Source organism: Tenrec ecaudatus, chromosome 7 (genome assembly GCF_050624435.1).
Source record: "Tenrec ecaudatus isolate mTenEca1 chromosome 7, mTenEca1.hap1, whole genome shotgun sequence".
Lineage (NCBI taxonomy): Eukaryota > Metazoa > Chordata > Mammalia > Afrosoricida > Tenrecidae > Tenrec > Tenrec ecaudatus.
Window position 1 is genome coordinate 65,473,521 of NC_134536.1, and position 26,503 is coordinate 65,500,023.

The 26,503-nt window shown below is 48.1% G+C and overlaps 1 protein-coding gene across 3 annotated transcripts; it reads right to left on the reverse strand.

The window, feature by feature from the left end:
- Positions 1–299: 299 nt before the first annotated feature.
- On the reverse strand, positions 300–18,386 carry MTRES1 (mitochondrial transcription rescue factor 1). Of its 3 annotated transcripts, none has more exons than XM_075554705.1 (4): positions 18,302–18,386; positions 6,424–6,898; positions 3,628–3,700; positions 300–572 (listed from the first exon to the last, which is right to left on the reverse strand). In XM_075554705.1, exons 2-4 carry the CDS (start codon positions 6,885–6,887, stop codon positions 393–395), a joined length of 717 nt encoding a protein of 238 aa, XP_075410820.1. In that variant the 5' UTR covers positions 6,888–6,898; positions 18,302–18,386; the 3' UTR covers positions 300–392. The 3 variants fall into 3 exon arrangements, with proteins under 3 accessions (XP_075410820.1, XP_075410821.1, XP_075410822.1); XM_075554706.1 differs by having other exon boundaries at positions 6,424–7,004; positions 18,302–18,369; XM_075554707.1 differs by lacking the exon at positions 18,302–18,386 and adding an exon at positions 17,809–18,020.
- Positions 18,387–26,503: the final 8,117 nt, after the last annotated feature.

Sequence of the window (26,503 nt, forward strand, 5' to 3'; positions counted from 1 at the left end):
GAAGGCAGCCTTGACTTTCCTGGGTCTAGTCCTGAGAAGCCAGGACCTGAGGAAAAAGAGCTGACCAAGATAACACTGAAATAAAAACACTGAGAAACAGCAAGGCCTGTTTATTGTAGTGACTCATGAGGTAGTTATGTGGGGCAAGCATGCATGCCATTAAGAACCCTGGGCTCATTCCTTCAGCCCACCTGTCTGGGCCAGCTCTCTGAGAGGTGCCAACGAACCCCCACGGTGCAACTCAGGCCTTCTGGAGATCGGAGGCCAGGATCGCACTCTCCACAAAATTGCTCGGCAGATTCCACACATGGTAAGAGAACTTTATTTTAATAAAAGTGTCCTCCTTAAGCTGGCCCCTTCCCACACCAGGGGAAAGGCGCACTGGCCCTTGTTTACTTAGACACCCTCTTCTTGGGCAGCTCCAGCCGCTTCCACCGCCGGACCACCACCCTGTGCTTCTCCCCGGCCGTCTTCTCTTCAAAGACCTTTTTCAGGAGAATGCGCATCACTGTTTCTTTCTGTCCTTCTTTATCTTCCCCAATGAGAAGGTCCAAAGTGTCGCCCACTTTCACCTGAACACGGACAGAGGAAACAAAAAAACTGAGTCTTCACTGCACACCGGGGAGTCCAGGCCCGGACAAACAGCCCGGCATGGTTACCAGGTGATCTGCCATCGGCCAAGGAGGCGCGGGTGAGAGCGGGCCTGGGTCCTCTGATGATCTACAACCATCTGTCCCGGCTCCCCAGGTCAAAGGGCATCACATGGAGGGGGCCTCAGAGGCTTGCAGCAGAAGCAGTGAGACAACTAGCTGCTTGTGGGGGGTTGGTCCCTGTGGGTGTGGCTCACTCACCTCCGTGGGATGGTTTATGGTTGGAGAAATCGATTTTGGTCACACTAACAATAGACAGAATACGAGCTCTGGGGTGGCGCAACAGTTAAGCACTCAGCTGCTGATTGAAAAGCTGGCAGCTGGAACCTACCCAGAGGGACCTGGGAAGGAAAAGCTGGCCGACCGTCTGCTCCGTGCAGGCCACAGCGAGGAAACGCCGACGGCGCACAGGGCAACAGTACCACTCACCGAGCTGCTGTGACAACAAAGGGTGAGTAACGAACTACAGACGCCGAGAAGACAAGTCCTGGTGGTAAGGTTGTCCACTGATTTCAATCTGGACGAGCTACTATCTCTTGGGGCAGCTGGTTGGCAGTTAGTCCCTGTAGACCAAAGGGCAGCTGTGCCTTTTAGATGAATGGCCGTGAGCACCTCCTCCCCTTGCTGGCCTCACTGATGGCACCAAACGAAGAAAGGCAGGACCCGTTCACAAAGGGGAATGGCACGTGATGGATGGAAAGCCACTCTGAGGGCAAAAGGGATGCAGTGCCGGTCCAGCCCACGCTCGCTCCTAGTGCTGGGAGGAGCCAGGAGGGCAGGGCATTCTCTAGGGCAGCCAAGGCCCAAGGCCTCAGGGCAATGCTGCCTGAGTATGGAGAGCCCATGACAGGAGCCCAGGTCTGGCAGCTCAGGATCCCAGAGGGATCAGCACAGTGACTCGAGGGGCAAACCAATCCCGACCCCTTCCCACTGCTTGAATGGGGGGGCGACCCAGCGGGCCACGGCCTCCAGTGGGTGCACGTGCCCATTAAACAGCCATCTGGAGGGCTTGCTGCAGGAGCTCCGTGCCAGACGCTGACTTTACCGCATGTTCTGATTCCTGGTCTCGTTATTAACCAGACCTCGTCAGAACACCTTGTAGCCCCAGCCCTGTGAGGCTTTATCTGCCCCCACTCAGGGCCCCTGCAGCAGGCCAATGCTCAGTCTTCCCCTGGTCCCCACCTGTCCTGCCCCCACACCCCGCTCCCAGCTGCGGGCCTTCTGAAACCACTGCCTTCTCTCTTCTGGTTCAGGTGCACAAAGGCCCATCCACTAGCTAGGCGTCCAGACTGCTTCTCCCCCTGGGTTTGCGGGAAGGGCTGACCCCAGGCTTGGGGCCATGGAGGGGTCTTGTCCTCCTGTGGTTCTGGGCTCACATTTTTAAAGAAATGGCTACCTCAGGCCAACCAGCTGATGTGTCAAGTCACTGCCCAGAATCTATAAGGCTTGGTGACACTGCTCTCTGGGGCGTTATAGCTTACTTTCCTGAAAATTCACCGTTGACAGGAAATACACTCATGTACAGTGCATGCAAAGACAAGCCGACTGTTGGATGTGCTGTGCATGTCGTCTGCCTACGTATGAGGGAGCGCAGCTTCATGGGCAGCCAGGAGGGGCTGTCAGGGAGCAGAGGGCAGGGCTCTGCAGTACCCCATTCCCCACTCCAGGAACAGGTTGAGTTGGACAGGTTCAATCTTCTCTGCTTGGGGCTCCACACCCCACTACTTAACCGGGCGGTGGGAGCAGGCCAAGAAAGGGGAAGAGTTCTTTACTCCCCTCCACGGTCCTGTTCTTTCTTGTGTGGAAGACTGGGCAGCTATTCCCAATATCCCCATCTCAAGCTCGCTTTAGCTGCGGTTACTATGGCTACCGAGCCTCTGCATAACAAGGCAGCGGCATAGTACTGGCCCCTTCCTATGCTGCCCCTCAGGAGAAATGGGGAAGGCAGCACCCAAAGCAGTGCACGGCAACTCAAAGCAGGGGGCTGGGCATTAGGCCTGTGGGGCTTGTAAGCCAGGATGGAGCCAGAGGCAGCAAGGCCTGGGCCATCATCCTGGAGCCCAGTAACACTGCTGGGGTGTCAGGAGTCCTCTGCTGGCTGAGGAGAAGGGGGCTGGGCTCAACTCAGGGAGAGGCATTCAGAGGATGTCGGGAGCCCTGCCTGTGTGCCGGGCACTGAATGATTGCACACCTGGCCTGGGCCTGTAAGTGCTCGCAAGGGAAAAGGAGCTGTGGACCCCTGTGGTTTGGAGGCTTCAGCGTCAAGAAGTTGTATATAATCCCCTGCTGCTCTCTGTGTCTCCAGCCAGGGCTGCATTTAGGCCCCCCCCATCCTTTGTTGCTGGGCACCCCTGGCTCCCCTTAATCAGGCTCCTCCTACACAAGCTGCTGCCTACTAAACTCGTAAATGCTTTTTGTGTCTTGTTAGTTTCACCCACCATTAGTGTTTTCTGATTAAAGAGTGCTACATACTTGTGTAAAATGAAGACAATAAAAAGAGGAAATCAATATAGCCCTTAATACTAGAGACACCAAAACTAAACTCACTGTAATCAAGTCAATTTTGACTGGCAGTGACTGGGTAATGCAGACCAGAACTGCCCCTGGGGGTCTCTGAGACTATGCATCCAGGGGTCTCACTGTCAGGTATGAGTGATACCGACATTCTACATAATCTTATTTACCCATATAACATTTTTCACATCCATAGTCTGCAAAATCTGAACATGGTTATATGTAACTTATGTTCACAAAAACATGTTAACAGGATTTGTGTGTGTGTGACTCACTGTTCCAACCTGGGTTCTATAAGGACACTTTCTTGTTAGTGACTTCTTTTACTAGGCAATGGTGTTGGCGTGGCCTGCCCTCAAACAGGGGCCGCCGTCTGCAAGGGTCTGCGCTCCCACTGGCTCTGTGCGGTCTGCTGCTGCGCTGGAGCACCACCCGGAACGCCTCTGTAGCTTTAATCTCTCACCGTTCTGCTTTTTTTCCACAATTTTTCTCCATTCAGCCGGAGTTCCCCTTTGTAGAAGGCATCTTCCACTTTGCTATTAGAAGAGAAAAAAGGTAAAGTACTTTCCCGTGATGTGTAGTCACAGCCACGGTACCCGTTTGAGCGGCCAGCTCTGACCCTTCAGTGTGACTATGAGCGCCGCGCCCCACAAGCTCTCCGCCCGCCCAGGCTGGAGTAGGGCCACCAGCTGGCCCGCACGAATCTGAAGTGGGGTGGGGCCACCCGATGTTCTGAAGAGCCGCTGAGCAGATGTGCACATACCACCATCAGCAGCCCGGTGGGGACTTCACAGGGAGACCGCGACCCCAGCAGCAGTCTCCAGCTATTCTCAAGCCAAGAGCTCAGGGACCCCACTCTACATGACTGCCTGTGAACTAACACCTGCCCAGGCTGGGGCCTCGTGATTCACAGTGGTCAATGGGAGCAGGCACCCCTGGTACTCTGAGAGGCCGAGGCCCTGCACGTCTGCCCGGGCGCTGGGGAAATCCCAACAGGGCAGCTGCTGCTCTCCCCGAATTTAAATCACCGGGGCAACCAGGCCAAGCAAGGAGGCAGCTCAAAGGCTGGCCCTCTTTGGCGACTGGCAAGTGGAGCTCTGCTCAGTAAAGCAGTAACCCCCACTCTGGAGAGGACAGGGAGAGGCCCCCTGGTGGGCTTGCCAGGCAAGGGATCCAGATAAGGGTGCTGAGCAAGGTGAGGGTGGGGCAAGGGCCATATTTACAAGTCTCCTAAGCTTCCCGGAGGCAAACAGTAAACCACGCCATTTGACCAGGCCAGAGAAGTGCAGATTACACAAGGAAATAGTGGGGACTTTCTTCTTCGCACCACAGTCCGACCTTGCACGCAGTATGCACAGTCAATGAGTGCCCGAGACGGGCATTAGCAGTGCGGGCGACTACTATCCAATCCACCCGGCAATCTTGAAGGTTACTTGGAGGCACTGTATATGAACACACAGATTCCTGTGATTTTTTTTTTCCTCCATAAAATCTACTAGATGAAGTGCCTACTACGTGCTTGGTACTGCTACATGTGTTTTAGATCCTTACAACTATCTTCTCAAGTAGACTCTACCTGAGGTGACCGGACGGCCCGCTTTTGGCAGGGCAGTCCAGATTTTTAACAATTTGTCCCGTGTCCCGCAGCGTTCTAAAACAGTCCCCATTTTTGGAGAGAATGCACGACAAGCTAGGGTATATGGTTTTCGGCTGCCGTGTGGCTATTTGGCCAGGATATGAGTTTTATCCATGGTGTCCCGCTGGTGTCCCACTTTCCCAACGTTAAAACCTGGTCACCTTATATTAACCCCATCTTACAGATTAGGAAACTGAGGCACAGGGAGGCTAAGTAACTTGCTCCAAGTTACACAGCGGCCACATTTGATTGCTAGCAGTGTGGCTTCAAAGCCGGCATGTTAGCTAACACCTTGTGCTGCCTGCTTGGATTCTCAGCAGTCCGTCCCTCTGCCCAGGCGCGCCGGATGCGTGCTGTGCTGATTCACGTGACTCCTTCTGTCCTCCAGAAGCTGCTAGGAAGTTGGCGACTTGCCAGTCAACGGCTTCTTGGACTTAACATGGGGCTTGACTTCTTCGGAAGCTGGCTTTCTCATCTACAACATGGAATCACTGAAATGGGCTACCAGTCAGGGGCGCTCCTAGCTCTGTTACTCTTCACCGCAACATGGGCCAAGTGACTGTTTATACGCCATCTTCAAATAAACTGCAAAAGTAAGCACCCTGAAGTCTTCCTAAAGTCAAACACTACCTTAGCTTAATTGGTGAGACAAGAGTCTTCCTCCAATATGCTCTTTTAAGATCTATCTACGTGGGTCACAGGGAAGAGATGAGCCAGTCAGGGTGCAGTATAGCACCGAGGAAACACACAACTTTCCTCTAGCTCTTTGGTGCTTCCTTCACCCCACTATCATGAGCTCAATTCTACCTTACAAATCAGATTGGACCAGAGCTTGCACACTGCTACAGATAATAGCCCGTAACACAGGAAATCCAGAATAGATAAACCCCTCAGGGCCAACAAGTAGAGATACCAGGAGGATTAGAGGAGGGTAGGGGGAGAAAGGGAGAATCGATCACAAGGATCAATCTAGTACCCCCTCCCAGGGGGACAAATAATGAAAAAGTGGGTAGGGGTAATAGAGGATGATGCAATATATGGAAATAATAATCTATAATTTATCAAGGATTCATAAGGGAGGGTGGGGATGAGAAAGGGGTAAGCTGATTATCAGGCTCAAGCGGGAAAAGAATGCTTTGAAAATGATGAGGACAGCATATGTGCAAATGTGCTTGACACTCTATGTATGTATGGGTTATAATAAGAGATGTAAGAGCCCCCAATAAAAGTATTTTTTTAATTAAAAAATAAAAAAAGATCAAAATGTCACTTTTGGAAGTATAGACCTAGATAAAGGATATGTTGAGAAATAATAGCATCATATTTTGATATGTTTTAATAAAGCATTTTTGAAGCAAAAAAAAAAAGATCTATCTATGCGGGATCAAGTTGAGCATAGCACGTGGAGAGATTAGATGGGAGCCAGTGAATGTATGTATGTTCATGGGTAAGGAACCAACCACTCAGTGAAGGGGGAGAGCGTGGTGACAGGGCCCAAGGCTATCCTCAACGCCACGGAGCTGCGCCTGGAGGAACTGCTGAACCGGGCTCGTCAGTGCGCAGCGCATATCCTCCACAACAATCAAATGATCCCCACAAGAAACCCAAACACAGCCTACTCACTTTCTTCCGACGTCCAAACCGGTCTTCAGGATAGCATCGTACCGGAGAGACTGCACGACTTTCTCCAGGTCTCTGTAGTCTCTGACCACGCCGGGCCCGCCCTCCAGCTCATCCTCCTGCTCACTCAGCTCGCTGTGCTCGCTCTCCTCCTCAGAGTCGGCTTCGTCCTCCACTGTCTTCTCGGTGGAGTTTTTGGAGCTTATATTACTTTTGAGTCTTGTGGAAAATGGAAAAATATAATCTGGAGACACTGAAAGCTCTGGGAGTCTTCGTGAGAAAATATTATGGAAAAGTCTTTGATAGTTTGATGCATTTAACTTGGCACTACAAAGATGTGCATGCCGGTTCCAGGAAGCACAGGGTCTGTATGAGGAAGGTGTCCCCTGGAGCGCTCCCCAGAGTCCAATCCAGGCACCTGGCTTCCTTAAAACAGTGGCAGGCCACCTGATGCTGGCCAGAGCCATGGCTCGGACACCTGAAACAGACAGTAATTCAGGCTTACTGCACGAGGACAGACGTGTGGCGTCTACATCACACCCACACGGGGACGCTCTTCATCTAGTTCTGCCAATCACGCTCTCCTAGAAAACATCAAACATTCTCTCAGAGGCTTTACATGGCGAGCTGGATATTCCCGAACACCAACAGGGGTCGTCCTAGAGCACAGTACGGATGTTTTTCAGTCATCGTACCTTTAAAATTTTTTTTCCAGGTTTTCCAAAATGAACAGATATTACATAGACAATCAGAAAACACTGTAACAAGGATCTATGCAACCCTTTTTGGTGGTGAGGCGTCCAGGTTCCCTCTGGGCGTTTCAGAGCAGTTCTGCTCGATCTTGCGGGAGCACGATGGGTCAGGCTGGGCTGGATGGCAGTGAGTCTTGGTGAGAAGCCCCGCAGTGGGCAGGCTCGGGGACCAGTGAGACTGTGGGCAGAAGAGGTTCTGCTCTCCCCCTTCCTTCCCATGAGTTCCTAGTACTGTGTGTTAGTCAAGCTTTGTTTTTAATGACTGATGGCAATGAGGACTACCAGATTGTGACTTCACAGAACTCGGAAGAGTGAAGCTTTAAATTTGATTTCAACCTCCAGCCCCAGCAAATCAGAGCTGTCAATGCAAAAATCAGAGAGTTCTAAGGGAAGGCAGATAGATGCCTTCCCACTATTAAGTGGTGGCATTAATTAGCGGAGCAGGAAGGGGCCTGGAGACCCACTAAGTGGGCACTAGCCGGCTGCGGGTACACAGAGCAATAAGTCTACAGTTATCTCAACCACAGCAGAAACCATCTTCTTATGATGGTGCCAACTCACGCAAGTTCACCGAGAAGGCTCTGGGGTTCCCGATGTGGTCAAGCAAGAAGGGTTTCCATAGGGCCAACACCCTCCTGCCTGGAGAGCTGGCGAATGACTTTCCTTTGGTGTAAGCACCTTTCCTTTGACAGCTGGGCCCAGGAGTTTTCCTTCCTACTTTCCAGAGCGGACAACAGCAATTATGTAGGGCTCACCAGGGAGCACAGGTTCATCACCTTGTTGAACCTGATTTTTGCCCAAAGCAGACAACACAAGCACAAATTGTGCCCCAATCGATGCCTGGGGCTGAAATGAGTAGGCGTAATACAAGGGCTATTTGTCAACACAACTATATAATTTGGAACAAACTTTAAAAGCCACAAAAGCCCGAGTACTCTAAATTATTCATTAGAAATTACTTGAAACACCTTCTTCCAGAGAAATACTGCAAGAAATTCTTTTCACACATATTCTGTCTAGTTTAATAGAGAATGAGTAATACCCATTCGTAGAAAGTATATTAAATTTTATATAAGCAGAGATAAAAGACGAAATGGCATTCTTCAAAATACAGAGGCCAGCATTGAAGACTGAGCCTGGCGAAGGGAGAGGGAGAGAGAGAGGGGGAAGGAGGGAGGGAGAGAGAGAAAATAGCATCCTGGCCCACCAAGCTATAAGGAAGACATCTGCGCTTGAAGCAGTCAGTGCAGAGAGGACCACAGGGCTGGCCTCAGCATGAGACCCAACATCCCCTTGCTGATCTACAGGGCAGCACTGGAGACACAGTGTGGGAACTGTGCCCAGTCTGACACCCACGCCCACCCCCATACCTGGGCGTAACAGGAAGGGAGCATAACAGAGTAGCAAGGGGACCAAAGCAACCAAGTGCCAGAGGAATTCTGTAAATAGACTCTGGACTCCGGGAAGGGCTTGGCACTGCATCGGACCCGATTGGAAAACATTCGTAAGGGTCAGCAGACAGACCTGGAACTATTCCTAGGCTATTTGATTTTTCATGTCTATCAGATAGGCAAGATAAACAATCCCAAGGGGAAAACAAGGGGCCCGATGGTCCCAAGGGGACAGGGGAGAGGGGGAGGAAAAGGATGGGGGAGCTAATAAACCCAGGAACAAGGGAACAACAAGAGATCTAGAATTGACAGCGAGGAGGCACAGTGTACCTGGTGGGGTTCGACCAAGTGCAGTGTAGCCGAGAGTAAGTACAGAGAGCAGAATGACGTTGGAGCATGATAGTGGGGCAGGAGGAAAGTAAAAGGAAATAGGAAAGAACTAGGAGGCAAAAGATATTTATAGAGGTGTAAACATAGACATGTTCATATGTAAGCATACTAACAACGATAGGGATATAGGTGTATGCATATAGTTACAGGTTAAGTATTAAGGTAGCAGTCAGACATTGGGCTTCTACTCAAGTCCTCCCTCAACACAAGAACAATTTGTTCTAATAACCCGGCATTCTATGATGCTCATCTTCCTGACACAATCACTGAAGATGAAATGGGTGCATAAGCAAATGTGGTGAACAAAACTGATGGTGCCCAGCTATTACAATATATAGTGTCTGGGGTCTTAAAGGATTGAAGTTAAACAAGCGGCCATCTAACAGGGTAGCAACAAAGCCCACCTGGAAGCACACCAACCTGTGAGGTCATAAGGTGTTGACAGGATCAGATCCAAAACAAAATGAGGGGTGGTCAGGAGACCCAGAGCCCATGTGTAGACAATCGGACATCCTTCACAGAAGGGTCACAAGGAAGGGCCAAGCCTGCCAGGGTGCAGTACAGCACTAACAAAACACACATTTCTCTAGTTCAGTGGTTCTCAGCCTGTGGGTCGAGCGACCCTTTCACAGGGGTCACCCAGTTCATAACAGTACCAAAATGACAGTTATGAAGTAGCAACGAAAATAATTTTCTGTTGGGGGGGGTCACCACCACATGAGGGACTAGATAAAAGGGTCGCGGCATGGCATTGGGAAGGTTGAGAACCGCTGCTCTAGTTAGTTCTTTAATGTGTGCCCCTCCCCCACCGCCCCCACTCTCATACCTTACAAATCTGGCTAAACCAGAGCATGTACACTGGTACAAGTAAGAGCTCTCAACACATGGAATCCAGGACAGATAAACCCCTCAGGACCAATAATGAGAGTAGTGATATCAGGAGGAGAAGGGGAAGGTGGAGGGAGAAAGGGGGTACTGATTACAATGTATAACACACACCGGACTGATTACAATGTATAACACACACAGGGGGGGGGGAGTGGCAGGCAACAAATAACAGAAATGTTGGTGAAGGGACAGCAGATGGTGTAACTATGAAAATAAAGATAATTTATAAAGTATCAAGGGTTCACCAGGGTTGGAGGGTAGAGGGGAAAAGAGGAAGTGATACTCAGGGTTCAGTAGATTATTTTTTGGAAATTATGAAGGCAACATATGTACCAATATGCTTCTTACAATTGATGTATGGTCAACCCAGTGCTCCAAGATGTGAATGCAACATGCCTGCATGGAGTAGGGAACCAGTGGAGAAATTTGGGGTACCTGCTCCAGCCCCAACTACTAAGTGGACACCTGCCCCTCCCCCCAGAAGAATTTATTTCAAAGGACGGCACTGAATCTGCAGCTCTGGGAGAGGGACGTATCTGATCGGAGCACATGGCAGCAGATGAAGGGGGAGGAGGAGAGTGGAGCACATGCTGGCCCACCAGGCCCTGAGGACTATGTTTCCTGAGCAGCCAGTTCACAGAGAAGACCACATGGCCGGCCCCACTATGAGACATGACGTCCCTCACTGACCCGTAGCCCTACAGGGGACAACACCAGAGACACAGTGTGGGAATTGCATCCGTTCTGATCTCGCCACACCAAGGCAAAACACTAAGGGGGAGCAACAGAACTGCAAGGGAATGGAAAAGGGAGGTCCCCAGGGACTGTTGAAGGTGGACTTTGGGGCCAGGGTGTGGTGCCCCAACAGACTGGACTGGAAAACACTCCTAAAGGCCAACAAACAATTCCTGAACTAACTACAAGCTTTTCTTTCTTGTTGTGTTTTGTTTGTCATTGTTGTTTTGTTGTATATTGGTGCTTGGTTTTGCTCTGTCTTGTTTTTTGTGCATGTTATTATCTCCACAGGTCTGTCTAAATAAAATAGGCTGGATGAACAATCTGGAAGAAAAACAATGGGACTGACAGTGTGGGGGGACATGAGAGAAGGGGAGCTGGGGAGAAAGGTAGTGGTGTTAACAAACCCAGGGACAAGGGAACAACAAGTGATCCAAATTGGTGGTGGGAGGCCTGATAGGACATGATCAAGGGTAATGTAATGAAGAGGAATTGCTGAAACCCTGGTGGGGACTGAGCATGATAGTGGGCCAGGAGGAAAGTCAAGGGAAATAGAGGAAAGATTTGGGAGGCAAAGGGCATTTATAGAGGTCTAGATAAAGACATGTACATATGCAAATATATTTATATATGAGGATGGAGAAATAGATCTATGTGCATATATTTATAGGTTTAGTATTAAGGTAGTAGAAGGACATTGGGCCTCCACTCAAGTACTCCCTCAATGCAAGAATACTTTCTTCTATTAAATTGTCATTCTATGATGCTCACCTTCCCAACACAACCGCTGAAGACAAAGCGGGTGAATAAGCAAATGTGGTGAAGAAAGCTGATAGTGCCCAGCTATCAAAAGATATAGCATCTGGGGTCTTAAAAGCTTGAAGCCATCTAGCTCAGAAGCAACAAAGCCCACATGGAAGAAGCACAGCAGCCTATGTGATCATGAGGTGCTGAAGGGATCAGTTATCAGGCATCAAAGAACAAAAAAATCATATTATTGTGTGCTCACCTCCATGATAAGATTGCTGAAGACAAATGGGTACATAAGCAAATGTGGTAAAGAAAGCTGATGGAGCCCGGCTATCAAAAGAGATAGTGTCTGGGGTCTTAAAGGCTTGAAGGTAAACAAGCAGCCATCTAGCTCAGAAGCAACAAAGCCCACATGGAAAAAGCACACTAGCATGTGTGATCACGAGATGCCAAAGAGATCAGTTATCAGGCATCAAAGAGCAAAAAATCATATCATTGTGTGCTCATCTGCCCAATACGATCGCTGAAGACAAATGGGTGCATAAGCAAATGTGGCGAAGAAAGCTGATGGTGCCCACCTATCAAAAGATATAGTGTCTGGGGTCTTAAAGGCTTGAAGATAAACAAGCGGCCATCTAGCTCAGAAGCAACAAAGCCCACATGGAAGAAGCACACCAGCCTGTGCGATCACGAGGTGTTGAAGGGATCAGGTATAAGGCTTCATCAGAACAAAAAAAAATCTTACCATAGTGACTGAGGGGGGAGTACAGAGTGAAGACCCAAAGCCCATTTGTAGGCCATTACAGAAGGGTCTGGGGAAGAGATGAGCCAGTCAGGGTACAGAGTAGCAACAATAAAACAACTTTCCTCTAGTTCCTAAATGCTTCCTCCCCAGCCCCACTATCATGATCCCAATTCTACCTTGCAAGTCTGGCTAGACCAGAGGATGTACACTGCTACAAATAGGAAGTGGAAACACAGGGAATGCAGGACAGATGATCCCTTCAGGACCAGTGGTGTGAGTGGCAATACTGGGAGGGTGGGCTGGAAAGGGGGAACTGATTACAAGGATCTACATGTGATCTCCCTGGGGTACAGACAACAGAAAAGAGGGTGAAGGGAGACGTTGGACAGGGCAAGATATGACAAAATAATAATTTATAAATTATCAAGGGCTCATGAGGGAGGGGAAAGAATGAGGAGCTGATGCCAGCGGCTTTAGTGGAGAACAAATGTTTTGAGAAGGATGAGGGCAATGAATGTACAAATGTGCTTTACACAATTGATGTATGTATGGATTGTGATAAGAGTTGTATGAGCCCCTAATAAAACGATCAAAAAAGCAATTGATGTATGGATTACTGAGCCATAAGAGCCCACAATAAAATGATTTATCAAAAGAAAAAAGAAAGCGGCATTCTTCAGGGGTTGCCAGCCTTGTGTGTTTCATGAGGCACAACAGTACAAAGCCATACCACATGGACATCTAGCAGTTTACTATTTCAGTTTACCAAATGATATATATATATATATACACACATACATATACAAATATACATCATTCTTTAAAAAAAACTCATTTTATTGGATATATATCTTGCCTAATGGCCACTATATCACACTTACAATAACAACCACCCCACCCCCCAGCCCCCTGCTCATCAAGTCAATTCCGACTCACTGCAACCCTGTGAGACAGGGGTTACAAAACAAAACAAAACGACAGGGGTTTCTAAGATGACAGGTCTTCATGGAAGCAGGCAGCCTCATCTTTCTCCCACATTACTATTACCATTATTATTTACAGATGGGGATAGAAGGGAAAAAAGTCATAACCAGAAAGAACTGCATCGATCCTCTTTAATGAAACTTTGATTATATATGAAATAGCTGTTAATTTTAGAAAATTTGGAAAAAGGTAAGAAAACGTAGAGCACCCATAACCCACTCTACGTCAGCTGTCAAGAGTTGGAATGTGCAGCTCACAGCAGACTTCTGTGAGATCGTGTACGTAAATAGCACATCTCCTGCTACTTTCCCAGCCACTCTGAACACACAGGAGGGTTAGTTAGAAATGTAGCCAGGGTTTTCTGTCCTGGCCTTCGGGAGTGTGTGCTGGCTCTTCATTAGAGTTTATCCAGGTGATGCCCAAGTCTAGGGCCAAGAGCACCCCTGTATGAAGTCACTATCTGCTGCTGGGTCTCCACCAGCCAGTTTATAAGATGCGCATGTCATGGGAGATTAAGGCGCTGGCAATAATGTTGACTAATCACTCTTTATAGGAGTGTTTTTCAAATTGTGGTTCATGAAGCATTACTAACAGTTTTACTTTTAAAAAAAAACATTTTATTGGGGGGCTCGTACAACTCTTAGCACAAACCATACATCCATCCACTGTGTCAAGCACATTTGTACATTTGCTGCCCTCATCATTCTCAAAACATTTGCTTTCTACTAGAGCCCTTGGTATCAGCTCCTCATTTCCCCATGAACCCTTGATGATGTATAAATTAAAAACTAGGACTGGAGAACGCAGAAAGTGTTCGAGCCTGTCACACAGAGGAGGAGGTAATACTGCTTCACGAGACCGTGACAAGGACAAGCACACATACCCGAGGGGCTTCAAAAATTCGTGGAAAAATGGAATCACTATGTTCAGACTGAACGATGTAAAACAGCAGCAGTAATTCTTTAAAAGTTTGAAAGCACTGGTCTAGGAAAAGTCAGCAAATTATTTTCTGCTTATGAGCTGCAATGCCAAAGGCCACGTGTAGATCTCTGGGTTTGGGGCCTGATAACACTCCCAAAACTCTGTGTCTGCAGAGTAGAAAAGAGGTAGGCTCTTAGGGATGACCTACAACTGAGCCCTAAAGAGTAACTTAACAATTTCTGAAACCAGACAGCTAGTATCTATAGACAGAGCCACGGTTGCAACTCCCAGCCATCTTTTCAACACAATGCCCTACAAACATCATCCTATTTACTCCTGACAAGCCCGCCCAAACCCAGGTACCCTGCTCCAAAGTCTGGGCCCTTGACCTCGAAGCCCAACTGCAGGTTAGGTCTTCTGACCCCAGTGCCCCCTCTGCCACACCATGACGCCTTTTCATTCCTCTAGACAAAAGCTAACCTCCACCTACTCTCATACCCAAAAGACTGAATCATTTCAGGGACAGGGAGTAGGAGGAACTGTCACCGCCCCCACTTAGAAGACTCTTCCTGGATGAGGGTCACCCAGGGATGGGGGTGGGAAATCTTTGTCTTCTGTGGCCCATTTCCCACCCAAAGGCCCTCCACACCACCACATTGTCTCCTTTCTGCATAAATCACGCATAGAGTTATGCTTACTCCTACATGATCATTAACATAAATAGCTATTTGAAAGCAAACTCGTGTCAATACAATAAACAAGAGCTTTGAACACGTTCAGTCACGGTTGCAGAAGAGAAACTGGAGCACATGCGAGGCTCAGTAAAAGCCCCAGGAGCTCCATGTGGCGGCTGGATTAAGGACAGCACTGTGGAGAGTGACATTTGAAGAGGCCTGGTTAGCTACTCCATCTTTGAATGGGACTCTGCAGTTTGACTCTGCTGGCCATGCACCGGCACCCCAAGCCCTTGTCGTGTAAAAGCGACAGTAAGTTTCTAGTGGGATATCAATCCTTAATTTTTATTTTGCTCAACCTACATTTTACAGATTTGAGGCCATTTCAGTTCTAGGCTAAAACGGGGAAGAACTGGCTTGAAACTGCAACAAACCAATTGTCCAAACAAGTATTACCTCTGTGTCCCCGAGCGCCTCCCTCTCTGAGCGCCTCCCTCTCTGCGGGCTGCTGCACTGTCCACCCAATGAACAATGGCATATGCTAGGAGTTTAGATATAATTGCAAAAATGTTGCGACCCAAACTAACAGACAATGACCATTTCTAGATGCTAACTCGAAGCCACATGGGGCAAGCGGACAAGCCAGGTTCTACCTCAGGGCTCTTCATACTGGTGGGGAGTCAGTGGGGCCAGAGGAGGCAGCAAACTAGGCCCCCAGCCTCACGAAAACCAGCACAGCACAGGTAAAAATACTGGGTTTGTTACATTTCTTTGAAAAAAGTTTCCATGTCTGGGGGAAAAAAAAAATCTGTCTTCATATGGTCTTCTCCCCTGCCCCCACTTCCAGCTCCACACAAGCCCCTCCCCGAGACTCCCCTGCCCACAAGACACCATGTCCTTCCCTTCCCCATTCTCTTGCTGCACCAATGATGTGTGTCCTGCATCAGCTTCCAATCAGGCAGTGACGGTGCTCGTTCGTCACTCCCATCCCCTCCCTGCCCGGCACATACAAAATTCAGCTAACACCTGCAGGTTCATTTTCTAGAAATGAGCATCCTACCAGCTCATGCACAGTCCTGGCCCTGAAGCAGTATGTGGCTAAGTTAACTTGAAATCGGAGAACACGACTGAAACTGGAGGTCCAGCAGTGGCCCGGCCCTGTGTGAACTGCAGCCCAGAGTGACGATGCTCAAGGAGACTGTGGGGAAGCAGCAAGTGAGACAGTAGCAATCGCCCGCTTTCTGGTGGATCATTCCTACCATCAGGGAGCCCTAGTGGCATCATAGTGGTTACGCGTTTGGCTGCAAAGCTCAAGGCCCGCAGTTTGAAAGCACTAGCTGCTCTGAGGAAGATGGGGTTTTCTACTCCAGTAAACAGTGACAGTCTCAGAAACGCATAAGGGCAGTTCTACCCTGACCCATAGGGTCGCTGTCAGTTGGCATCGACTGGATGGCAGTGCGATTCCCGCCACTAGGCTGTTGGTTTTCTCAAACATAAGCAAACAGACGAGTGAACCTTCTGGGGACCCACTGTCCCCCAAGCCACGGCTCTTTCCTTGCTCCTCTGTACAAGAAAATGCAAGGACTGTCCACGCTCAGTGCTCCTCCTTCACTTTCACGTGCAGTCCTCAGGGGTGCTCTCACCAGCAGTGACTGTCACCCCTTTCTTTTGCACCTCCCTTCCAGGACCCCCACGCTCGGTTGCTCTCTAGCCTGGCTGTTCCTCAGACTCCTTGTCCCCTCCTTCCTCTTTTCCCCTGACATCTTCATGCTAGGAAGCCAACGCCACCGTCTTTCACTTTGTGTATTTGCTTATGGTACTTTGAATCCCTTCACTGAAGTAAAACATAAATGCAAGTAACTGACGGTGGCCATTACAATACTCAATTGCTGGTTCGGTTCAACATCTCTACTTGGCACCTCAAACTTAATGGCCGCCCGTCACCCTCCCCAACCCCCCTCCCCCAATCTGCTCTGCTTGTAGCCTTCCTCACCTATTACTGCCACTCCGTCCTTTCAGTTACTCAGACCCAAAGCTTCCGACTGAGCTCGACTCCTCTCTCTCTCCTGTCCATACCTGTCACGTCAGAAAACAATGCTGGCCGCACCGTCAAAATACACCCAGAATCCCACCACTTCCATCAGTGACTCTTCTGTTGCTGAGTTTGATCAGGAGGGTCCATGAGAGTCTATTCTCCCCAGAGCGGCAAGATTGATGATTCTCTTATTTTATGAGTGACTCTTATAAACAGTCACCGAGATCTGCCCAGGCTGGTCCTCAAAACCTTATCAAAGTGCTCAGAGAAACAAAATCCCTACCACGACCCTGTGTGAGCTGACCCCCATTTTTCACTCTGATCTCATCTCCTGTCACCCTCAGTTCCCGTCACACCACTGTCCCCACTGCTCCTCTTACACACTAGCCACATTTCTGGGAAGGACGTGAATTTTTAAATGTCCCAGATGTATGCAGGATTAACATCTTCCTTCAAGTCTTAACTCAAACGTTACTCTACTCCAACTCTATTGAATGAACGTCTTATTAAATCTCTTACTTAGCCTGCTTTTTCTTCCCTTTCTCCTACACAGTACTTTTAACATCTAATTTACTGTGTGGTTTGTTTTCAGTAGGTCTCCCAGTCTATAAACTCCAAGTTGGTGGGGCACTTCACCTGTTTTATATCCCTTCTGTTGAATTCCCAAGAGTGGGAATTCAGAATAGTGTTCAGCTTACTGCGCCGGGTGCTAACAGCAAGCTCAGCAGTTTGAAACTACCAGCCTCCACTGGAAAAAGACACGACTTTCTACTCCCCGTAAAGGGTTGTCAGGGGCTGGCCTAGAGAGCGTTGCTATGAGAAGGCAGTGAGCTGGCATTCTGGTTTTGCACAGGAAGACCACAGTGCATTAGAGGGTGCGGGTGGGGCCACACAAAGGCGGGGTTGGAGAATGAGGGGCCAGCCTCCAAAGCTATGGGTACCAAAGTTTGGACTTGACACAGACAGCTTGGGAGCCACATAAAGATCTCAAGGAGGGACCAGAAAGGATTGGCATTTAAAAAGATCTCTTTAGCGAGAGTGGTGCGGGGCTCTCTGGACAAGAAGTCCACAGGGCGACTTGGGTGAACGCTGCAGAGGAAGTAGGTGGAAAATCAGAACTAACCGCGGCTGTCAGGAAATCAACGTTTGGGATCCAAGCAACTCTGCTCTTGACCTAAGTGGCGGGAACCGCTTCTCGTTCCCGGGCCGGCTCGGTACGGTGGAGAGAATCTTGGTAAGTGCTTTTAGGTCTAGGGCAGCTCAAAACAAACAGACAAGCAACCATCAGAATGTCCTTCGGACGTCCTTAGAGGCTGGCGAGTGAGTCCGGGTCGGGTTCCCCATCCCCGAGAGCCGTGCACCTTCCTAGGAGCCCCAAGGTCAAGGGAAGCTGGATAGCAGTGTCCTCGCGCGGCGGCCGGACCCAAGGGCGGCAGCCTCGCGCCCCCCGCAGTCCCCCGGCACGCGGGCCAAGGACAGGGCGCCCGGGGCTTACACGGAGGGACGCGCCTCGCCTCGCCCTACAGCTGCGCGAGGTGCAGTAACAGAGGGGCGCGGGCCGGGGGCGCGGCCGCCCAGGGCGGGCGGCTGGACGCCTCCGGCAGGGGCGCACTCACCTGTACGTCAGGGCCCTCGGCCTCCCTCCCCGCCGCAGCGACTGCGGGCCCAGGGGCTCCCGTCTGCGCCCCGCCCCTTCCGCCGGCACCGGCGCAGCGAGACTGGGCCAGGGGGAGCGAGCGCCGGCGCGGCGCGGCGGCGGCGGCGGGACCGCGCAGCGACCCCTGCTGGACACTGGGAAACTCGGAGGACTACGAGGGGCGGGGCGCCAGTAGGACCGCCCAGAATCAGCCCGGAGCTGAATTGCGGGCGCTGAAAAGACTTCATTTGAATACCGTAGTCCTTACGGTCTTTCTGTTAGATCACCAGACTTGGAGATTTCCGGACTTTAACCCGGGAAAATGGAGACACATTCCAGAGTGTACTGGTAATTTAAGAGTCTTTCAGAATTTCTCTTCAAGAATAGAAGCGTATTAAAAGATCAACTGAGTTCCACCTTTTTCTCTAATTTTACCTGTCCTGCAGGAGGTGATGGGGTCGGGCGGGGTCGGTGAAAATGTCATTTAATAGTAGTAGCCACAGTCCTTTAGGGGATAAGAGGAACCAGAGACAACTCTGAGGGCACGTCCTGCTTCGTCCAGTTTTGTGTGGGTTCCCACTTGGAGGAGCTGGTGAATTCTGCCTGCCAGCTTTTGTTCAGCAGCGCACAGCTCTAACCACGGCCCCACCAGGGGTCCTCAGAAGAAACAGCCACTGCAAATTATTTCAAGGACTGAGATGATACAGCCTAGTAGATCAATTCATGATAGTGTTGGTATTTTGGAAGATACACAGTTGGGCTTGCCGGTTCAGGTTATTTGTAAAGATTTACAGAGATACCTTTAATGGATCGGCCAAGAATCGAGATCAATAAGTATTATTATAAACTTATAAAATTGCTAGATGAATATGAATGATTATGGAAGGATATTTAAGAAGCAGACTCTATCACTTTGATGACTAAGGTGCCTGCCAGTGACCCAAATCGTAGCTTTTCAATCACCCCATATACATTCGAAAGCCAGAGAGGGAAAAAGACAAAAAAAAAAAGGTGCATTTGAATTGTGGTGTGGGTGAAAAATACTGAATATACCATGGACTTCTAGAAGAAAGAACAGGTTTTCCAAGAAATGCAACCTAGATGCTTCTTAGAAGTGAAGAAGGCAGACTTCAGTCCCTTCCTTTGTACACATCATTAAAAAAAGGACATCATTTTAGTAAAGTACAGGGTCCATGAGATAAATCAAATCAGAACATGCTTTCGGCTGGAACTTGCAGGTGAGTTCAAACTTATCTTTTGAACCAGACAGAATCGCTTTCCATGCAGTGTGATGGGCAGTATGTGATTTTTCTCCCACAATTTACCTCCCAAACTCACTGCTGTCAAGCTGATTGCAAATTGTTTTCTTGGTTACTTGTTTCAAGTGGAGAAAAATAACCTGAGGTTTGAAATTCCCTTCTACTGCATCCCAAGCTTCCAGGTTAGCTAGTCAAAGCCCTGCCTTCTCCTGAAGCTCTGAAACCCTTTCACCCCACCTTCTTAAGGAACTTACCCTTTTCTGCATTGTCCAGCTTTCTCACTTTTCCAGATCACACCTTCCAGGCTGCAAACATGTTCTAGGACACCCTATTTTGAATATTTTTAAAATTTACCTTAAAAATTCAATGGAAATGATGATGTATTCGTGCTTTGTTACCCCACACTGTTTTTGAGCCATACCATGTCTATACTTACATTTTCTCCTTTATAAGATTCACATGTAAATGATTCACCCTTGTTTTTTTCTTTCTGTGAAGGACAGTTCCGCAACCCACAGCCATTGCTGTCGAGTTTACTGATTCTTAGAGCAGCACTGCCCTATGGGGTCCACGGAGGTACTACTGACAGACGCAGAGTGCCACGTCTTTCTCCCAGGGAGCGTCTCGTGGGTTTCAACTGCCAACTTTTCCTCAATAGCAGCTGAGGATGTAACCACTGCACTACCAGGGCTCCTGAAGGTCAGTCACCCAGACCAAATGCCCTAGACGTTTCCTCTGCCACGGAGTCCATTCTGACTCATAGTAACTCTATGTAGAGTTGGTTTCTGAGGTTGTCTATCTTTAAGGAAGCAAACAGCTTTATTTTTCTCCCATGGAGTGGCTGGTGGGTTTGAACAGCTAACCTTGTGGTTAGCAGTCCAGTGTTTACTTACCAGCACCACCAAGGCTCCTCTCATTGGACAATTCAAAGGAAACAAACTCCTTGCCATTGAGTCTATTCTGACTCATATCGACTCCATAGGGGTAGGTAGAACTGCCCTGTGGGTTTCTGAGACTGTGCATTTTTATAGGAATAGAAAGCCTCATCTCTCTCTTGTGGCACAACCAGTGGTTTCAAACAGGTGACTTATAGTACCCAATCTGTAAGTGACTATACGACCAGGGCTCTTCCCAAAATAAAACCCAAACAAACCCATGGCCATCCAGTACACGCCAACAGAGTGATCCTACAGAGCAGGGGTTCTCAACCTGTGGGTCACAGCCCCTTGGGTAGACCGACTCTTTCACAGGGGTCACATAAGACCATTGGAAAACACATATTTCCTCAATGAAAGAATACTTTCTTCTATTAAATTGGTGTTCTATGATGCTCACCCTCCCGACACAACCGCTGAAGACAAAGTGGGTGAACAAGCAAATGTGGTGAAGAAAGTTGATGGTGCCCAGCTATCAAAAGATATAGTGTCTGGGGTCTTAAAGGCTTGAAGGTAAACAAGCAGCCATCTAGCTCAGAAGCAACAAAGCCCACATGGAAGAACACACCAGCCTGTGTGATCACGTGGTTCTGAAGGGATCAGTTATCAGGCATCAAAGAACAAAAAATCATATCATTGGTTGCACACCTCCATGATACGATCGCCAAGGACAAACGGGTGCATAAGCAAATGTGGCGAAGAAAGCTGATGGTGCCCGGCTATCAAAAGAGATAGTGTCTGGGGTCTTAAAAGGCTTGAAGGTAAACAAGCGGCCATCTAGCTCAGAAGCAACAAATCCCACATGGAAGAAGCACACCAGCCTGTGCGATCACGAGGTGTTGAAGGGATCAGGTATAAGGCATCATCAGAACAAAAAAATCTTACTATAGTGAATGAAGGGGGAAGTGCAGAGTGGAGACCCAAAGCTCATTTGTGGGCCACTGGAGATCCCCTTGCAGAGGGGTCTAGGGGAAGAGATGAGTCAGTCAGGGTGCGATGTAGTGCCAATGAAGAATACAGCTTTCCTCCAGTTCCCGCCAACTATCATGATCCGAATTCTACCTTGCAAGTCTGGATAGAGCAGAGGATGTACACTGGTGCAGATAGGAGCTGGAGGCACAGGGAATCCAGGGCGGATGATACCTTCAAGACCAGGGGTGTGAATGGCCATACTGGGAGGGTAGATGGAGAGTGGGTTGGAAAGAGGGAACCGATTACAAGGATCTACATGTGACCTTCTCCCTGTGGGACGGACAACAGAAAAGGAGTGAAGGGAGATGTCGGACAGGGCAAGATATGACAAACTAATAATTTATAAATTATCAAGGGCTCATGAGGGAGGGGTGAGCAGGGAGGGAGGGGAAAAATGAGGAGCTGATGCAAAGGGCTCAAGTGAAGAGCAATTGCTTTGAAAATGATTAGGGCAAAGAATGTACAGATGTGCTTTACACAATTGATGTATGTATGGATTGTGATAAGAGCTGTATGAGCCCCTAATAAAACGTTGTATCAGCATGCCCACCTTCCTCGGCCAGATTGTTTCTCTCCATTAACGTAAACTCATTGCCCCCTAATTTCCTAACTAATCTTTCAAGTTGCTGTTGTCAGTCTGATCCCGCATGGACATTTCTTTAGCGAGCACAATTGGCGCCGCCCTCGTGCAGCAGAGATTTCGTGCCGCGCTGTGATCTGCAAAGTCTGGATCGGAAACCAGCAGCCGCTCTCCGGGAGAGAAACGGGGCTGTGTCTGTTCCCGTAGAGTTACGTCTTGGAAACTCACAGGAGCAGTTCTACCCTGTCCTGTGGGTTCCCTATGAGTTGGCATCAACTCCGGGGCAGTGAGTTTAGTGTTTCGTTCCAAGTAACCACAATGCCCAAGGCAAATATTCTTAATATTGTTTGGTAGGAGCGCCCTGCCTGAGTAGTGGTTACGAGTTGGGCTGCTAACTGAAAGGTCAGCAGTTCAAAACCACCAGCTGCTCTGCGTCAGAAAGCTGAGGCTTCCTATTCCATAAAGAGCTACAGTCTCTGAAACTCACAGGGCATTCTACCCTGTCCCATAGGGTTGCTCTGAGTCGGCACCAACTTGATGGGAGTAAGGTTGACTTTTGGGAGGAGGTAAGTGGGAGAATATTGTTCGGTTTAAAGAAGTCATCAGGAAATACTTGGATTCAGTTTGGGTGTTCCTGCAGCCTCATGGCTCCAGAAATTCTAGATTCTATGAGAGCGTGACATTTGGTTATGCAGTCCCCACTCACCGTTGAGGTGACCTTTTTACATATTAACCATCGAGATCTTCCTGTGTTTGACTGCCAGTTCCTAGCCTGTGTCCATTGTTTTAAAGTGTTTTTTTTAAGCCGTGGTAGCAGTCTGAGGTGAAGTCAAGAAGTACTGCTACTGGGGCAGGGAATGTATGAGTCCCTAATAAAATGTAAAAAATGAAAAGAGGAGGAAAAACCGAAAATGATTAGGGCAAAGAATGTACAGATGTGTTTTATACAATTGATGTATGTATATGTATGGACTGTGATAAGAGTTGTATGAGCCCCTAATAAATTGTTTAAAAAAAAAGAAGTACTGCTACATCATCATCATCAAAAACCTAAAAAGAACTCACCCTCACTGCCACTGAGTCATGCCAACTGATAGGAAGCCAATAGGGCAGGGGGTACCTCTTCACAGGAGTAGACACTCAGTCCAGAGTGTCACCACTACGCCACCAGGGCTCCCTGAAATCTTAGGAACCATTATTAATAAAAAATATCCAATGTCTGAAGGTGGTGTTTCCATCTCCCTAACCGAATACAGCGCACCACAACCATCTGCGTTAAAGTGTTATTAAAAAGCAGGGATGTCACTGGGAGGAATAAGGTGTGTTGACCCAAGCCCTGGTGGCTTCCGTCACCACCTTGTCACACTGAGGATGGAAGCCCGACGAGTCGATGGGTTTGGCTATGGTGCTGGTGAAGAAAATGGAAAGTGCCACGGACTGCCAAACAAGGAACAAATAAATCTGTCTTGGAAGAAGTGGAGCCAGAATGCTCCTTAGAGGCGAGCTTGGGGAGACTCCCAGCGTGCCTGTGGACATGTTGCCAGGAGGGAGGGGCCGTGAAACACAGGAAGGCCCGCAACAAGATGGGTGGACGCAGTGATGGGTGGACACAGTGTCTGCAACAATGCGCTCACACACAAGAACAATTGTGAGGCAGGCCCAGGACTGGGCGGCGTTTTGTTTTGTTGTTCACGGGGTTGCTATGAGTCAGAACCGATTTGAGGGCACAGAGCCAAGCAATGATCCTTCCCTAAAAAAATTGTGCCCTTCGGTTTATTCCACATCAAAACAGCAGATTTGGCATCCTCAAGGAGGGGTGGTGGTGGTGGTGGTGTGTGTAAGTTCTTTCCGTTTGGGGACCCAGAAGGAATCCGGAGGGGCAGGGCCAGGGGCAGGGTTGCAGGGTGGGCGAGGCAGGCTTCCCAGTGAAATTCTCCCAGAGGAGCCTTTGCTGCCCTCAGAACTAGCCGCTGCGTTGTGACAAAAGAAATTCCCCTGCACGGCTTTCCTGCTCTGTTTCTGAACAATGCTGTTTTCAATGTCCCTAAAGCTTCTTTCACAATAAGCCCTTGTAATTGTCCTGTGTCCTCTGAGAACATCTATCAAACACAGTCAGGATAACCTTCAGAGATGACCTCTTGGTCTTGAATTTCCCATCGAAGCCAAAATTGGATCTTTTTGTTGAAGGCACCCTACCGGGACACCTGTCTGCCGCCGCCCACGGATGGTAGAGACCCACTGGTTTGGAATAAACCTGTGTGTGCATGAATCAGTAGCAATCCCTTTTTATTTACCCTTGTCTTGTGTAGTAAAAAATTTGACATAAACCAAAGACCTGATTTTTGCCCTCGGTGTCTGAGAAGTAATTTCTAGTGTCATCCTTACGTCTATGGGCCTAAGACAAACTGGATTGTCTGAAAACGTGACCTCGGGTGGGAAGCTGGCGGTGCCAGTAAGACTGACCGTGGGGTGTAGGGTGGGGGCTTTGGCTCAGCTGAGATTCAACATGTAAGCAATCCTTTTGAGTATTACTAGGTCAGAAGTAACTCTATTTTGAACTTTTTGAGGAACTGCCAGACTACGCATATTCTCCCCATGGCTGCACCTTTTTACATTCTCAATACACGGGGTTCCAGTTTCTCCACATCCTTGCCAACACTTGCCGTTTTCCACGCCACCCTAATGGGTCGGAAGTACATTTTCCTAACGACTAATGACAGCAAGCATCTTTTCATGCGCTTATTGGCCATTTGTATATCTTCTTTGGAAATTATCTTTTTAAATGTCTGTTCAGATCCTTTGGCCATTTTGAAATTCAATCATTTGGTTTTGTTAAGAGTTCTAAGACATCTTTGTATATTTTGTATATTAATTCCTTACCAGATATATGATTTTAAAATATTTTCTCCCATCAGATAGGCTGTCTTTTCACTTTCTTGATAGTCATTTGATGCATAAAGTTTTTAATTTTTATAAAGCCGGATACTTTCTCTCTCTCTCTCTCTCTCTCTCACACACACACACACACATTCAATAATGCCTATGCTTTTACAGTTATATTTAAGAATCCACTGCCAAAGTCAAGCTCTGGAGATATTCTTGAAATTTAAATGGGATGGGTGCAAGATTGCATTTTAATTCTCAGGGAATTGTTTTAAATTTCTTCAGCTTCCTCCTGAACTTACAAAGGAGCAGTTGATGATCTGCTCCGCAGCCAGCACCTTGTCTGGTTGAGTTCATATTGAGCTTCTCCTTGTTCTCCTCCCACAGATGGAGTCAATTTGATCTCTTTGTATTCCATCTGGAGTACACATTTAGAGTTCCCTTTTGTGTTGTTGGAAAAAGGTATTTGTTAGGAACAAATCTGTAGTTTTGCAAAATTCTATCATGAGATCCCCAGATATACATATACTATATTTTCTAACCACTCTTGCTCTTTGTCTCCAAATTTTGCATTCCAATCACCTATGATTAATCAATGCATCTTGATTATATGTTTTATCAATTTCAGACCGAAGACACTGATATATGTCTTCAATTTCTGCATCACCAGCTTTAGTGGTGGGTGCATAAATGTGAATGATAGTTGTATTGACTGGATTTCTTTTTATATGAATAGATATTATCCTATCACTCACAGCATTGTACTGCAAGATAGATCCTGAAGTGTCCTTTTTGATGATGAATGAGACACCATTCCTCTTTATTTGTATATTTTTTGTCACAGTAAACCGCATGATTTTCTGATTCAAAATAGCTAACACCAGTACATTTCAGCTCACTAACACTTAGAACATGTCTTTATTCGTTCCATTTGGTGTTGACAACTTTCAATTTTCCTAGATTCAAGCTTCATACATTCCAAGTGCTGATTATTAATTGATGTTTGCAGCTGTTCCTCTCGTTTTGAGTTGTGCCCCGTCAGTAAATCAAGGTGTTGCTCTATCCATGTCTTATGGACAACTCTACTTTGAGAAGGCAGCTCTTCCTTGGCCATCTTTTGAGTGCTCATGACCTGAGGGGGCTCATCTTCTGGCCCCATCTCCGCCAATGTTCCGCTGCTAGTCATTTGGCCTTTAGTATTTGACTATATTTTGCTGCTCTCCATAAGCTTTTCAGTGTCTAATTCGTTTGAAGTGGACAGCCTATTCCTTGCGTATAGTCTATTCTTTCTCTGGAAGCACCCCTGAAACCCGTTCATGTTGGGCGACTGCTGGGATTTGAAATGCCAACGCCATAGCTGCTAAGATCACAGCGACAAACAAGCCATCACAGTACAATGAACTGGCAGAGTGGTGGGTGCCATCCCGTAAGGCTATTCATTTTCTGCTAAGGGCTGCCTTAACAGTATCACCCAAGGGTTTCATACATATACATATACATATACACATACACATACACATACATATACACATACACATACATATACATATACA